This window comes from Ceratotherium simum, chromosome 4 (genome assembly GCF_057802395.1).
Source record: "Ceratotherium simum simum isolate JZ-2026a chromosome 4, ASM5780239v1, whole genome shotgun sequence".
Lineage (NCBI taxonomy): Eukaryota > Metazoa > Chordata > Mammalia > Perissodactyla > Rhinocerotidae > Ceratotherium > Ceratotherium simum.
In genome coordinates this window covers 87009766-87026461 of record NC_141903.1, presented here as the reverse complement: position 1 = coordinate 87026461, position 16696 = coordinate 87009766, and the positions used below count along the sequence as shown (strand labels likewise).

The following is a 16696-nucleotide window of genomic DNA, read 5'->3' as shown; positions in this document are numbered from 1 at the left end:
CAGGGTATTTCTTCCCTTCTCTCTACTTTGGGTAGCATCTTCCCCAGCATGGCTGTACCTCCTCTGGGGTTCTAGCTCCCATTGGCAGCCCCTCCCTGTGTGGTCCTAGTGTCAGCTTGGCAGCCCCCTCAGGGCATCGCTCACTGGTTCTCCATGTTAACTTCCCTCTTTTGAACTATCTAGCAAGTTAGTCACATGGAGAGGCCACATGGAGAAGGATGCCCTGCCAGCCCCAGCTCTTACAGTCATCTTTGGTGAGGTGCCAGATATGTGAGTGAAGAAGCCATCTTGGATGACCAACCAGTGAGAGTCCTTTTTTTAAAAACCCTGCCTATTTTAAATGACACTTAGTAATAATCATGAGATAAAATGAATAATTATGACTTTGTATATATAATCACGCCAGTTAGAAACAAATAAGAAAAATAGAAGTTAAATAAATGTTATAGTATAAAAAAGCAAGGAGTTGATATGTTTCAATTGTTGTATTTTTGCAAAAGGAAAATATTTAGACCTACATATTGGTCTATTGTAATAAATTGGTCTGTTGTCTATGCATAATAAAGTCACCTTTTCTGTTTTTAAGGCTTAAGCTTTGCAGTGATTTCATTGGAATTAATCTTCACATATTAATGTTTAATAGACAGATTTGTCCAGTTACTTTTGCACGTAGTTGATTAAAGAATATTTTTTAAGCTTTTAATTTCAAAAGTTTCTTTTACATGAGCAACAGATGTACAAGTAATTAGGAAAAGACTTTAACATAATGAAAAGTTTGGCAGAGATTCATAAAACTCTCCTTTTACAACAAACTCCAGAAACTGCAATACTATCTTTGTTTCTTTGGGAACAATTATAGTGGCTTTCAAATATCTCTGCAGTTGAAAATTTTCCACTAAAATAACTTGATCAGAAAATTCATCATACATTTCTATCATATACCGTAAAAACTTCTGAAGTTTTTCTCCTTCTGCTAAAATCAGAGAAAATGGCTGAATGATAACAAGCTTCGACCCTATTTGATCTATTGCTTTAGAACAAGTTCCCAATTATTGGTGAAAAAGATTAAGGCATTCAAATACTGCTCTGCTGATTTCTTCTAGCAATGTAAGACCAGCATCTTTTGTTGCTTCTGGCATTCTTTGAAATTTGATTATTTATTCTGAATAAATGACCATTTCCTTAGATTTTGTTGTTGCATAGTTAATTGCCTTCTCCACAATTTCTGTGGACTGCTCCTTTGATTCGAGTCTAATATTTTATGTAAATAATTTGTCCAGTAACTAATAAGTTACTGAAAAGTTACAACTAGGTACCACTGATGTAGCATTATATTTAATTCTTCCTTTAGTTTTAACACAATTAACCATTTAAAAAGAAGAAATTTGAATTTTAAAGATATTATTCAAAATCAGTAAGCTATTTCATGTATGAACTAAAATTTGCATTCAGTGAACACAATTTGCCCTGTTTCATAATATATAATAAACATCAATAGAAACTAAATGATCACATGGAATGACAGGGTTGAAGAAACTCAACTTCTGCTTCTTTGCATTTGCAATCACTCTGCTGTCCTTATTTCCAATCTACTGTTTACACGTAGGATTGCTAGTTCCCAGGGGACTGAAGACCCCAACTATGCCTGAAGCAGACTTAAATGATTCTAGCAGTAAAGAACTTACTCTCGGAGTGAATGCATGTGGGTGAGTCTGTGAGTAGCAGGGGCCCATGGTATAACTAGGAGTTTTCCAAATTAATTTCCATGTAGAATATATTAAGGTAAGTAATAAAAATATGCTGACTTGAAGTAGATAGATAGATATATGATCAAAACATCAATAATTGCAACAACAAAAGATTTTGACTAAAAAAGTGTTTTTAGGGGGAGGAGGATTTGATAGAGTGGAAAAAAGAGACCTGAGACACTTAATGATGTTATTGAGCTACCTCCAGACTTCTTGCTCTGTGCTGTAATAAATAATTGCTTAACCTACCATTAATGGGGTATTTTCTTACTTGCAGCTGAAAGCTTCCTGATACCTGTTACAACCATCTTATCAGGATCTGCTCCTGGATAGTGAGGTTCTGTGTCCTTGTTTCTGACTCCTCACCTCCTGTTCATTTCTCAATGCAGCCTGGCTTTTGCCCTCACTGGTCCCCTGCAGTAGTTCATGCCAGTGGCACCAATGACACTCTGCAGCTTACCCCAAGGGGCACTTTTCAGCCTTTAGTCTTACCTGACATCTCTTTATCTTCTGACATCGTTTGCCATCCTCTCCTCAGAATGTCCCCTACCCTTGGCTTTCATGACACCTCTGTTTGTAACTAAATATACACCTCCGTTTTTTAGTTAAATGCTTGACCTCTCTGGTCTATCAACTCCGCAAAGGCAGGGACCGTGTCTGTTCCCTGCTTTTCCAGGGCCTGGCCTGTAGAGGTACTCACCCAACATGTGTAGACTGACAATGCTTCAGGAAGGAAAGCAATTACTCAAAGAACTTTAAATGCAGGAAAAGGCTTTAGTAGATGCTTATGTAGTCTGTGCTTGGTCGGCAGCAGAGCTGGAAAAAGCAAGTCTTCTAGCTCTCAGCCCAGCAGCCTTCTTACCACTCAAGCACCCCTATGCCTCACTGCATGGTAATACTTCCAAAATCGATACCTGGAGAAAATATGTTACCCTTTCATAATTCATGATGTAGCGTCTATAAATTACTGAACTATTCTGGGGAATGATTCTGGAACAGAGATAAGCAAAGGCAGGATGATACTTTTTATTTTTATATGAAGATTCATCAGAGGAAGGGTATAATTAACTTGATTTTTGGTTAACTTAGTTAATTTGATTTTTGGTTCTCTGCTTTTTTGAGAATTTGGCTAAAGGATGCCATTTGTGTATCTGAAACTTTTTTCTTCCTTTCACAGTTGCTGTGTTTTCTAATAATGTCAACCTTTCTTTTTGTTCAATTCAAATATACACAAAATCCTCTCAGTAAAATTCCAGAACAATCTGTCTGCTATTTAATGTTCCACACATCATACTTAAAAAATGTTTTTTTCTGTCACGTTTCACATCAGTAGAAAAGGAGAAAGACACAGATTAGTTAGGATGTGAATATTAGCAACATAAATGTTGCTAATAAATCTAACATAAAGCCATAAACATCTTGTAAAGTGTTGACTGGAAAGTGCTTTTGCAGCTCCAAGAAGCTTTTCCAGCTCAAGGGAAGAAAGCACCTATCGTTCACCGCCACATTCTTGAGATCACCTTTTTCTAAGCAGTAGACACGGGCTTCTGCACATCACTAGAGTACTTTCAAGCACGCTGGCTGTTCGCTGTTCACGGCTGACACTAACCCTGGCCTCATTCCTTCGAGGCCTACCTCAATATATGGTCCACTTTCCAGCAGCTGGTGGTTTTACAAGGTTTTCACCTGAGAACTGGCTGATGGGCCAGCAGGAGCTGGGAGCTTCAGGAACTGGTCTTTTACTCTCAGTCTCTCCCTCAGAGCCTCTTTCCTGTCAGGAGCTCTCATGGTCCCAAGGCTTCAAAGCTTCTCTTAGATCTGTGCATCTTCTCAGCTTCAACTTTCAGTACAAATAAGTTTATCCTCTGATGGCTCACACTTCAAATTCCCAGGAGAGGAAAGCTGGTTAACTCAGCTCATCTTTCCAAGGCCAAGTTGGGGTGTAGATCATTGGTCAGCCTGTGGATTGGCTGATGCCAAACCTGGTACCTAAGCTAGGGCCACTGGCTGGGAGGGAGTGGGAGGGCTGGGGTGACCTAAAGCTCCCAATAGGCCACAAAAGAAGGAATGAGGGCAACTTAAGGAAATTAGGAAGTTGACTTGTTTTATACTGTGGGCAGCATTTCTTTAAACATTTAATATTCATCTAAATGTTCTATTTTTTTATTGGTCTGTTTTCGTGCCGTCTTAACTGCATGACATGAGTTCAATGTTGTGCTTTCATTATGGCTTCTTGTTATTATCGTATCAAAAAACCTAGAGGCGTCTGTTTTGCAGAGGAGGAATCCAGCGATGGTAAATAAATATCCTGAGGTCATAGGGCTAAGAGAGGCAGAGAATGAGAAGCTGGATCTCCAAGCCCCAGCGAAAGACTCTAACCAGCACTTGATACCAGAACTGGGATGGAGGGATGGATAATATTATTGGTAATTAGGAAATGTTTGTTACCAAGAGGATTTCCTCCTTTTCTTATGTAAAAGGACATACCAAAGAGAAATGAATGGCATGTTGAAGAGTTCTAATATATGATTACTTTCATCAAACCTTTAAAATGTAAATTTGGCACCTTTGCAAACCTTACCAGTTAAAACATTATTTTAAAATCCTTTCTAATTACAGAATCTTATTGTGCTTCACATTCAGCTTTCTTGAATACCTAGGAAAAGTTCCATAAGTGTGTAACAAATGTGTGTGTATAACATAAATTATAAATGATAAACTACCTTTTACAAGAAATTTGATTTATTCAGTCAACTAAACTGCAATAATTTCAAGAACTATATCAAAGAATTATTTCTAAGTGGATTTTTTTCTTGCCACATACAGCGCTAAGGGCAATCCTGCCAGCTCTTAAGCTCTTGTTTGATCTGCTATGTCAAATGCTTTGTGAAATGATACTCAGAATGGCACAGTGTGATGTCAACTTGCATTAATTCAGTATTCACACTGTGTTTGTACTGGCAGAATCTATTTATGTTTCAGCTTCATTTTAGAAGGTTTACAAGTACTGCTTCCTTTGGAAGACTCTGTTCTTCCTTGCTATTTATTCTCTTCTAAAACAACCTTTGAAATGACAATAATGATGTCCCATAAAACTGCTTGCAGGGAAGTCATTAAGAAAATAAATATTTCAGAGAATTGAATAAAAATGTTATATATCAACATTAAATTTTACTGTTTTCATCACAGATATATTATGAAAAATTAAAACTATCCCTTATTCAACTAATATTTCTCAATGAAGTAAGTCCATCAACTGTATTGCATTTGTTTGTATGTAAAACATAATTTATTCATTTGTTTTCAGCTAACAAGAACCATATGCATATGATCAGAAAATTATATAATGTCCTCTAATTCAGTTATAATAATGATTGTATATTAGCAAAAACCTAAATGTTTTGCTGATTGAGTTCCATAAACAACAATATAGGGTAATATTCATTTCAAATTTCTTCATTTGAAAGAACAATGTAAATCACTGATCCATTATTCTATCTTGCTTAGAAGAGAATTAAGAGAAAGGTTTTATTCAGATTCTAAATCTAGAATTTGATGATTTTGAAATGAATTCTCCATTACCCATATTCCCCAAGGAATCAATTGTAATTTCCAGTACAGCCACATAGCAACCATAATTCAGTTGCCTGCTGAAGGTCTTTTTCAAATTTTGTCCTTTCCACCTTTTTTCTGAAGCCGGTTTCTGGTTGGTTCCGTCAATACCAAGGGCTCTTGTATGACGGTTGCTGGGTAATTTTTGCCTAGTAGTTCAACTTCCACTTGCTGTCCTACTTTACTGAGCTCCACAGGGACGTAGGCAAAAGCCAGACTCTTCTGGATGCTGTAACTGTAGCTTCCAGACGTCGTGTTGCCAACCACCTGAGAAGGAGACCCAACAGTCCTCAGCGTCTTGGTCACAGCTGCATGCTCCTCCTCTCCCCCAGAGGAAACCCTCAAAAGATAGACTCAACTTAAAGTCTGAAAGTCTTATGATGTACTATCTGTGGGGACAATGCCAGGAAGAAAACTTCACTTTCTTGAGATTAATGAAAATTTACAAATTATGAAAAATAATTCTCAAAATATGTATCTATATTACTCTGAAATCTCAGTTTTAAATAATAACACCTAGTTTCTTAACACCCAGCACTATTTTGCTCAGTTCCATGCCAAGAGATCTGATAGGAAGAAGAATCAAAGATTTTCATTTTAAACTTTAAAATGTCTCTTTTATCATCAAACTAGCATGGCAATAATAGGTACAAGGGAGAAAAATCTATAAATCCAAATGCAAATGTAGTCATCTGTTCCTGTTGGGGTATAGAAAATGGCCTGCCACAATAGTGCTGCATTAAACTATTCATTAATATATCAATAGTCACTGTGAATGAACATTCTATATGAATATATGGAGCATTTAACAATTCATGGAAATTGCTAAGCACTAAATAAATGTTAACTTGACCCTCTCTAACTCTACCATGGACAAAACATTTTGCTGGACACTCAAGAGAATGAATAGAGGCCTGGTTCCCACCCGCCTGAGCGTCTGGCCTAGTTGAGGAATTAACATAGAAATATGAGAAAATATAACCAGGAAGCCAAGGCAGTATACATAATTAAGGCAGGATTTGTTCCACATTGTGAAGGTGGGGGGAACTAGGTGGGCAGAGAAGGGGGATGAAACTTTCCAGGATCGCGTGGAGACATGGAGTTAGGCGGGAACAATCAAAATTGAGGAGGATGAAATAGGATAACTTGGGACGGCAAACCAGAGAAAAAGACTGCGAACAAGGAATCAAAACTTAGGAGATGGAAACAAAGGGTTTATGCTACAAAAACTATCTGTATAACAAGCCTGATTAGAAGATAAGAGGATTAGTGGAAACCAGATCTAGAGGAAAGGATGAAAGAGAAGAAAGAAAAGCAGAGTAAAACGCAAAAATATTACCACACAGAAATGTCAGGTTAAACGCTACATTTCTAAAAAGAAGAAGACAATAAAAGCAAAGTGTGATCTACAGCCCTACTCAAAATGGCTTCTCTTGGCTGCACGAAGATGCCCTAAACCTTCCAGCCTCGCTGTAACAAGCGGGCTGCGCGTCGCTGGTGCTCACAAGTGCTCACAAACGTTCATGGACATGAATCAGCCCGGGGATCTTTCAGCTGCCTCAGCAGAGAGCCCACTACAGTCAACAGTCTTATTATAGCATTTCTAGTCTTTTCGATGCTAACACATTTACGTCGTTAAATACAGACTCCTATCTCTGTAGCCCCAGTTTTTAATTATCTCGTTGAAACCCCAAATCAGAAGCTCTCCATGTAATTTCTGAACTTATTATGGTGAAGAACTAGTTGATTTAAAAAAAAAAAAAACCAACGTGAATGCATTCATTAGTAAAAGCTTCTCTCTGGCAGATGATTAACTGCCAAGGTGCTGCTCCGATAACACACGCGTTTTATAATTGCTCTTCTCCTTTGGATCATAGTTAAGTGGTAAAAGGCAGGGGTTGGGGTCAGGGAGGTTGGGGTTTTAATCATTGCTTTTTGAAAGACTTTCTTGGTAACTTTGGTTTCAGTTCCCAGTCTGTAAAACAGAGGTCTGCACTTGGAGCCCTGAGAAAGTTAACGTGATTTCCTTGGACATTTTAAGAAAACAGGAAGAGGTCTGAGCAAGCCTGTTGGCCAAATCCCTTAACTCACTGGGTCAAAAACCCACAAGCCCTCTTCAGAGACTGTGCACACTCTTTCCTCAGGCCTTCCCATCTCCTAAAGTCCCCGTAGTCATTCATGTGCAGTTACTTCTGCATTAGTAACTTAAAGAAATAGCATATTTATTAGGTGAGTGCTATTTTAAAAATATTTATTGAATGCTTTGCTTTCTGCTAGATTACTTTCATTTCTCCTTTAATTTCTCTCTAACCCAGGGGTTAGCAGTCCCGAGTATTTCAGAAGTCTGACCTTTCCTTTTATTATTTCATCTCCATGGAAAGGTTTCCCCTAGCGTTAATTTTATATCATTCTACCTTAAAATCTCCCAGATTCAATTAAATCCATTCCTTCCTTTTGCTCAGTGATTGCAAGAACCACCTGTCCCTACACTCTCCCTAGTAGAGTCTCATCCTCATGTTCTTGTGAAGTCAAACACTGGCCTTCTTTTTACTGATGTAAACAAGCCTCGTTTATTTTTAGCCTTCTTTCATTCCTCTCTTAATGACGAGGCTAAAGACGCCTCTAACTGACCTAGAGAAGGTAACATGGCAAATGGCCTTTGAAGGAGGCAACATAATTTAAGTTGGATGAGGTATTGTGTTTCTTTGGCTATCTCTGTGTGCGTTAGTTTATAAATAATGAAAAAGAAAATTTTCTAAACTCTCCAAACTTCCTTTCCCTAAAACTTCTTCTTTAAAACTTACTTTCCAGCAAATCTGCTTTTACAACTAATGAAAGCCTTTCTCACGCCCACCCTTATGCACTGAGTTTTAAAAATTAAACCTTATTTAAAATCACAATCCCTCCCTCCAGCACTGCCCATCTCCCAATTGCACTTTGCTTTTCCCCAGGGCACTAACCACCCTCCGACATGCCATTTATTTTATTTATCTTGTTCCGTTGTGTCTCTCTCCCTCCCCTGGAATGTAAGCTCCATTACAGGGGCAGATTCTTGTCTGTTTTGTTCACTGCTGCATCCCTAGTGCCTAGAATACTGCTGCCACATAGCAGACTCTCAAATTTTTTGAATAAATGAATAAATGTGTACCCTATCTCCAGTGCTGGAAATATCTGCAGGAATAGAATACCAAATACCAAAGGCAGCATAAGTCCAGACAACGTCAGGAAATGAAAAGCAAAAAATATTTCAATGCATTCCAGGGTATAAAGAGGGTCATTGGCATGATAAAAAGGGTGACCCTACCAAACAGCAAAGAGCAGACAAGCTGATATTGGAAATTCAAGAGATTAGTAAAAGAAACTACAATTGGATTAGCAGCTCTGTAGGCAATGGCATATAGTAGGAAAGATGAAAAATACAGCATGTAAACTCAGTGCACAGATATGGCAAAGAAAATAAAATTCAAAAATGGAACTTGGGTTTCCAGGGGTTTTTCACTCCAGCTTTGAGATATAATTGACATATAATGTTGTGTAATTTTAAGGTACAGGTTTCCAGGTTTTTTCACTCTAATTTGGGTATGGTCATATTTAAGATAGCTAAAAATCTGACAGTTGCTCATGGTTGATGTGGGGTTACATAAAGAATATTATAGCATAATCTCTCCTTCATTCCGTGGGCAAGTAAAGCAGAATGTCAGTAGAAGGATGGGCATGGACTGTACTAGAAAGACTGAGAAAGCTGGATGAGAATAGAGTGAAAAATGTAAAACAAAAGAAAGATGAGGTGGGGGAGATATAATGAGGGGGGGAAACTTAATTAGAGGTGGAAAGAACCTGGACATTATCTCATCCAATGGCTTCATTGTATAGATGAGACAACTGAGGCCAGAGAAGCTAAAGATCAGGTCTGGCAGTTAGTTAACGGCAGAGGTGGGTATCAGTGCAAATCGTGGGCAAATCTGAAATTAGAGGAAGAGGCTGTTAAGAAAAGAGGGCTGAACCAGAGATTCAGAACAGAAAGAGGAAGGGGAGACAGTGCAGTAAGAGCAGGAATGGTTCAAACAGAAGAGCAAGCTCAATACAATTGAAAAAGAGCTGGAGATTGGAGAGAAGGCTGTTGGCTTCCTAGTGTCTAATAGCATCCACCTGCTACTCAGATGTACAAGAACTCTGGGTATATAATTCAGTGCTAAAGAAGATACAGCGGGACATCAGCAGAGACCAAGAAGGAAGCAAATTGGAGTACTCAGCATGGCTTAGAAGAAAGGATGAGCAATTCAAAGTCCACCTATATCTGGGTCAGAAATCAGCTCTGTCAATCACTAACTGTGTAACCTCAAGCAAGTTACTTCACCTCTCTGAGCCCTAAAGCCTCATCTTTAAAATGGGGATGATCATATATATCTGAGGGGGGTGCTGTAAAATTAGACGGGAGAGCACATGAAAAATAGCCAGCACATAGTAGAAACTCTGTAGACGCTAGTTCTACATCAAACTGACCCATGCCTCAGCCCAAATGGCCATTTCTTTAGTGATCCAAAGGCTGAGATTTGACGCCACTGGCTTTCCCCACTTCCAGGGTTCTTGTGTCACTGAAGAGATGGGGGAAATGGAAACAAATATCAAGTAGGCTGCAGCATGTGAGAAAAAACCCAGGCACGGAATCCCTGAGTCTTTGGGTCCTGACCAAGCAGACCCTGTTCAGTGTGGAACAGCTGTTTAGATGAGCCTGGAAGGCCCTGCGCCAGCCCCATGGTAGAAGCTGAGTGTCCCACATCTGCCTGGTAACCCAGCTAAAACAGAGGGAAATCTTTACCAAATTGAGTTTTATAAATAGTCACAAAAAGTGGAGGAAATGAAGTTCTGTTGGTAAAATATCTGGTTTTACCGGACACCCATCGAGTCAATGAAATGTAACATTCCACAGTGAGAAGGTCATTTTACTCTTTCTGAAGAACCAAATGGTTTCTACTTTTCACTTTTACTTTCTAAGGTTCGACCCTCTATTGTTACAGATGTTTTCATTTGGAAATTTTTTTCTGCTAATGTGCTAAGGTTAGATTTGCCTCCTCCTGAAAAAATCCCCAAGAAGCTAAATCAGAATGCCAAATTCTTTTTTTTTTTTTGGTGAGGAAGATTGTCCCTGAGCTAACATCTGTGCCAATCCTCCTCTATTTTGTATATGGGATGCCGCCACAGCATGGCTTGACGAGCGGGACATAGGTCCACGCCCGGGATCCAAACCCATGAACCCCAGGCTGTCAAAGTGGAGCACACAAACCCAACCACTATGCCACCGGGCTGGCCCCCAAATTCTTTATAAAATCCATCTCTTGCATTCACAGATATGGATGTGGTGAGCAAACAGATCATTTTACCCACTAAATCATACCTTCCTCATTGCCCAACCTATTTCAAGTCCTTGGGTTTATTTTCTTAATCAAAGCATATAGACATTTGTGTTTTCAAACATGAGCATTTCATTTTCCTTTCAGTTAACTGATTCTGTTTCTTGAATGTCAGCTCAGAAATCAAAAGTGTGTCATCCCACCATAGATAAACAAATAGCAATAAACTCTAAAAGGAAACCGATAGAGACAAGGAGGGTTTCTGTGGCAGTGAAGCTGGCCATGAGGCCCTTGGCGCTCACCTTGCCATCGTACCAGATGCTTTCATTTCCCTCCGGATCAACATCGTCCGTTGCCAAGGTGAGGCAGACCAGTCTCCGTTTCAGCCCCTTGGCTTTAATCTGTTTCAGTGCTTGCTTTCCTATGAAGTCGGCTGGCTGCAGGAATCCAAGATAATGATGATGAATGAATGCTCAGACACTGTGACAAGGTTAGACATGCAAGCATTTAAATTTGTCTTTGCTATTTTCTCACCAGTTACACATTAAATAAAAATACAGATTGGATCAAATGTCTAGACAAATATTTCTTAGTCCTCAAATGATACTATCAGCCACCTATTCCTTCAGAATAGGCTGCACTTTAGGGTAACAACTTGTGATAACAATTTTACCAGAACCACCCAGGCAGAAAAACATAAGGCACGGTATTGCGATGGTGGATTATGAAAGGGACCCTGTATCCAATGGTTCTAGACAGCGGTACTGGCTGGCAGTGAGCAAAGTGCTACTCAATTTCTACCCAGAGTGAGACTTTAGCAAGGAAGAAATTCACTTTTTTGAAATGTGATGCTAACACAACCCCAAAATGCTGCACATTTTTTTCCTTCTTCAGAATAATGGTCTGGGGAATGTATTATCTATTGGGTTGCACTCATCAGTTCATTCAGGAAATGTATCAAGCCCCTACTCTGTGTGAGGCATCATGCTAGGACCTGTGTGGGTTACAAAATTAGTCAGAAACAAAGATTTTGATCAAAGAGCTTATTCTCTAACACTGTGCTTTTCAACCTTTTTTTTCTCCTTCCGTGTAACACGTGACAGATGACATTCCTATTCCTAATTCCGTCTCATGGGCACACTCAGGGTTATTCCCAATGCAATGCAAGTGATTGGGAGTGACATTGTGACAGGGGTAACCTTGAATCCATTCTTATGCATTAAAATAAAGGAATCACGCAAACTTCAGGACTTTCATGGGTATTAGTAACACACCTTACGGCAAACAGGTGAGCAACAACTCCCCAGTGGAGACACTTAGCCTATAGAGGAGATGCAATTCTTCTACCCAAGCAGAAAGCCAGGGACACTTGACAAGTGTGAGAAACTGGTCAGAGGCTAAGAGCAGTGAGCACGGAGGAGGAAGGCTACCCCGAGTGGGACGGGGGGGCGAGGCTGCCACGTAAGTGTGCCCAAACAAGCACCTCTTATCCTAGGGGGAAAAAGGGGGATTTGTGCTATACAAGTCACATCTCTGTGAATGAGATTTAATTAGAGATTACAATGTGGGAAGCAAAATTCTCAAAACAGTTCTCATATACGTACAGAGGACCTACTCTCTGAAAGAAAAGAAAGGATATAACTTTAATTTCTTCATTGGCCAAAGAAGAAAGAAAACAATATTTCATGTCAAAAATGTCCTCTGCCATCAACATTTAGGATTTATACAGCTCTTTCTGCACACAAAACATTTAGGATCGGGTATAATATGTCCCCTTAACCGCTCAGTGACACAGCAGGAGGGGTCCTCACATGTCCTCTGCCTGCGACCCCCAGTTCACTCCTTTACTGATTCAGAACTTCTAGGATAAGCCCACAATGATCTATAATTTCTATGGATTTTGCAACTTTAAATTGCTGACCCACACAAGAAGCTAAGAAAAGTTTCCATTGGCCAAGGTTAAAATAATTGCAAAATGAAAGTCCAATTCTTTCCCCTTCCTCAGTGTGATCCAGATGGTGAGAACCAACTATAAAGCTTTATTATGAACCCCAATAAAAATTCAAAGACTGGACCCGTGTTATTTAAGACAGGACTACCGGGAAAAAAACAAAACAAGCAGCCCACAGGAAGAGCTTGATCCATTTGAGTTCATATATAGGATAAATTCATGATAACAGGAGTCATAACACATCACAACATGCCATTCCTGAAATTATTATATCTCCTCAATGTTTTAACAGAGCAGAGGAAAAGAGAATAATGTGAGATTCCTTGTAGAACACGACACATGATAACACAGAAATCAGCTGTACCAATTTGAAACATGACTCAAAGTTGGTTCTGTTTGTTCTATGAGAGTGTAAAAATCGCAACATTTTCTAAACTTAAAACAAAGACTGTCTACTGCGTGGAGGCAGAAAGGCAAACAGCTGGATGCTGTGATGGGGCATGTACAGAGGGAACTCAAGAAGGTCAGTTCTCTCTGGGGCAGGAGAGCGGGGCTGGGGCAGCATTCTGTCAGCAACAATTTTATAGACAAGTAGCTTGAGCTGAGCTGTGAAAGATGAGGTTTCATAATAACTATTGTCTGAACGGCCTTTTCCAAAAGTCCTTGCACTTACATTATAATTCGATCTGCACAACAACCCATAGATGGTGGATTTGTGAATTAACTTAGCCAAAGACAACCAACAAACTGGTAAGAACCCAGATCTCAGAGTCCCAGCTCGTCCTTTTCGTCTACTTTGAGCTGCCTTTGCTGAGCCACTTCAGCCGGTATCTGCTACACCTTTGGAGGGGCTGTGGGGAAGCTGGCCAAGACCAAAGCTTTCAGAAATGGGTCTTTTTGGGTTGCTGGACAAGAGCTATTGGGGCATGTGCTGGAGGGATGAGGGGAATAAGATGTGCTGGAAAGGGAGCCTAGCTCTACCTTCCTCAAATTCACCATTGTACCAAAGTCTAACGGGAACATAAAGTATCAGCTAATCATAAGAAAGAGGAAAAGAGGGGACCCCCGAAAACTTCCTTTAGAAGAGAAAAATTAAAGTAATAAATTCAGTACAAAATAAATAATACTAACAGTATTTGTAATTTATTAGGCACTTGCTACATGCCAGACACCATGCTGAGGACTTTACATTCATGAGCTCATTTAATCCTCATGACATTCCTATGAGACAGATAATTTCATCCCTAGTTTATGGAAGAGAAAGGCCCAACAAAGTTAAGGATCTTTCTCAAGGCTCAGTTACACGGCGACGTTAAGTCAGCATCTTTAGATCTATCCATATGTGTTCTTAAATGACTGTGCCTGGGGTTTATCGTTGGAAGGCACAGCTGACGTAAATGCTCTAAAGAACATTTCTTTTACATTATTTCTGGGTAGCCTGAACCTATTTTGAATGACATTCACTACACAATGTTTTTGTACTTTGTGAAAGGATTTGAAAACACATGGAAAGTTAATATTAAGGAAATTGGACATCTATATCTGTATATCCCTGACTTAGGAAGTGATCTTGTCAGCAATGTCGCCCTCAGACATGAATGAAAACAATACTCTAACAAACAACAAAAACTTCATTAAAAGTAAGGAACATACACTTAAAACACAGGTCAGAGACGACACCTGCCCCTCAGGACAGCTCTCCCAAGTTAGCCTTGTGCCTGACTCAGGAAGATTTAAAGTGGGTTGAAGGCATTTCATTCTCGTTTTACTTGGCTTTCCTCCCAAGACTGTAGATTTTACTCTATTATACAACTATTAATTAACAATGAGAGAGGAAAATGTGTCCGAAGGTAAGTGCTGTGATTAAAATTAGTGCTTTCAGGGGCCGGCCTCGTGGCCTAGCGATTAAGTGCGCGCACTCCACTGCTGGCGGCCCAGGTTCGATCCGGGCACGCACCGAGGCACCACTTGTCAAGCCATGGTGTGGCGGCGTCCCATATAAAGTGGAGGAAGATGGGCACGGATTTTAGCCCAGGGCCAGTTTTCCTCAGCAAAAAAAGAGGAGGATTGGCATAGATGTTAGCTCAGGGCGGATCTTCCTCACAAAAAAATAAAATAATAAAATAAAATAAAATAAATAAAAATAAAATAAAATTAGTGCTTTCAGGATGACCTGAGAACAGAAATATCTTTCTTTAATGAGTCACTGCCAAATTAGCTATTAATGTCTTTGAGCAACTACAAATTTCTGTGGCACTGAGACTGTAGCTTAAAAATAGTCTTGCCTTATACTTTTTAAATTTATTAATTTTAAAAAGCCATACGAGCCATTAAAACAGCCACCTGTAATACAGACTAAATATAACATCCACATAGACGAAAACATTGAGTAGATTTTAAGTGAAATGTAATTACTCATCTCTTATTAGCTCTATTAAAAGCACCTACATTAGCTAAAAGCACATGGAAATGAAATAAATTAAACCAGTATATTTTTGGTCATGATTCTCAGGGCAATGGAGAGTTCTCAGATGTGTAGCTGAAGTTGAATTTGACAGCAGAACCGGAGGGAAGGAAGGTCCTGATATAGAGAGTCAGGATAGTGGGCTCTCATAGACCAGGAGAGAAACTATAAAAACCTAGTTTTGGACCTTTTTTGTTCCATATATTTGGAGTCAAAACCCATCAGAAAATTCAAGGAAGTCATCAGTTTGATTTAATGGTTTGGCCAAAATCCTTTTAACCTAAATAACAAAAGTTTCCAAAGATATAAGAGAATCAGTGTAATGTCCTGGATCCCAAGAAAGCCCGCCTTAGAAACCAGGCACACCACTGGTTGTGGAATCGTGCTCCTACATTTATAGGCATGGAGAGAGGTGCAGAGACCCGCTGGCCACGAGTTACTGTAAGTGGCAGAGCGGAGATGAAAATCCAGGTGACAGACTTGTGCCACTGTTCCTCAATACTTTCCTGAAAAGTTTCCCACTTAAAATGGGGCTCAGGGGTCATCATTTAAAAACAATCTTGACGGGAATCCCCTTGTAAAGCATGTGGCCATTCCTAACGTATGGTCTATGCAAATCTTAACTTTCTTCAGTCAGTTGTTGACTATCAGGTACATCTCTGCTGGTCTCACAGTCACACTGACAAAGCCATATACTGGATTCATTCATTGAGGGGAAGGCACCGACTGACCCACTACCCCATCAAGACTAATTATACCATTATTCACCCCACAGTCACATAATTAGAATCACAGAAGTTTTTAAGCAGGCAGAAAAATGTAGTCCAATCTCATTTTTCATATGAGAAAATTAAGCCTCAAAGTTAAGGGTCTTGCCTGAAGTGACAAAGTGAGTTAGCACCAAACCTTGAGCCCAGGCTTCTCAATTCTCGGTTCCTTTTCCACTGTGCAGAGCTTCGTACCACTCCACATAAGTTTATAATAACCACAATTTCAGTATCTCTTTATTAACAAAACGTTAAATTATTAGTTCAGCAACTCAAGTCTGTTATTATTGTCTGGAAATGAATACTCCCACATACAAATGGTTTTCATTCTCTGCTCTTGGCAATTTATTATTTATTTATTTATTATTTTTTAATCTGATTCTTTTTTTCATTGAGGTCACATTGGTTTTCTTGGCAATTTAAAAGAAACAATTCATCTAGCATTTTTCTTAACCAAAATTACTAATCAGTTAAGTATTCCTTCTCAAAAAAGTCTTTAATATAACTAGAAAAGCGATTCTATTAACCAAGAGAAAAGTGAGGATAAACAGAAACCTGGAGAAAAATATTTAAAATATTACTCCTAAGCCAGGCCAATAATTAGGTTTATTAGCATTCAAACCAAACTAGATTTTTCAAAACTAGCATAACCACCATTACATGTGTTTTATGACTTTTACTAGATTCAATATTAAAGGGAATATTTACTTTTCAGTTTTTGAGTCTAATGATTCAAAGGAAAACTGTGGAATGGACCCATAGCTTTGTCAGATGTACTGTCATGTTTAAGTGCACTGGCAACA

General features: G+C 39.2%; 1 protein-coding gene across 1 annotated transcript in view; it reads right to left on the bottom strand.

The window, feature by feature from the left end:
- Positions 1-5102: 5102 nt before the first annotated feature.
- The window catches only part of DMGDH (dimethylglycine dehydrogenase), a 61326-nt gene continuing 49732 nt past the window's right edge, over positions 5103-16696 (bottom strand). The window contains exons 15-16 of the mRNA XM_087430336.1: positions 11014-11148; positions 5103-5627 (exon numbers count right to left, since the gene is read on the bottom strand). Coding sequence (XP_087286462.1) covers positions 5412-5627; positions 11014-11148 — 351 coding nt within the window. The 3' untranslated portion in view covers positions 5103-5411. The remainder of the gene's footprint in view (positions 5628-11013; positions 11149-16696) is intronic.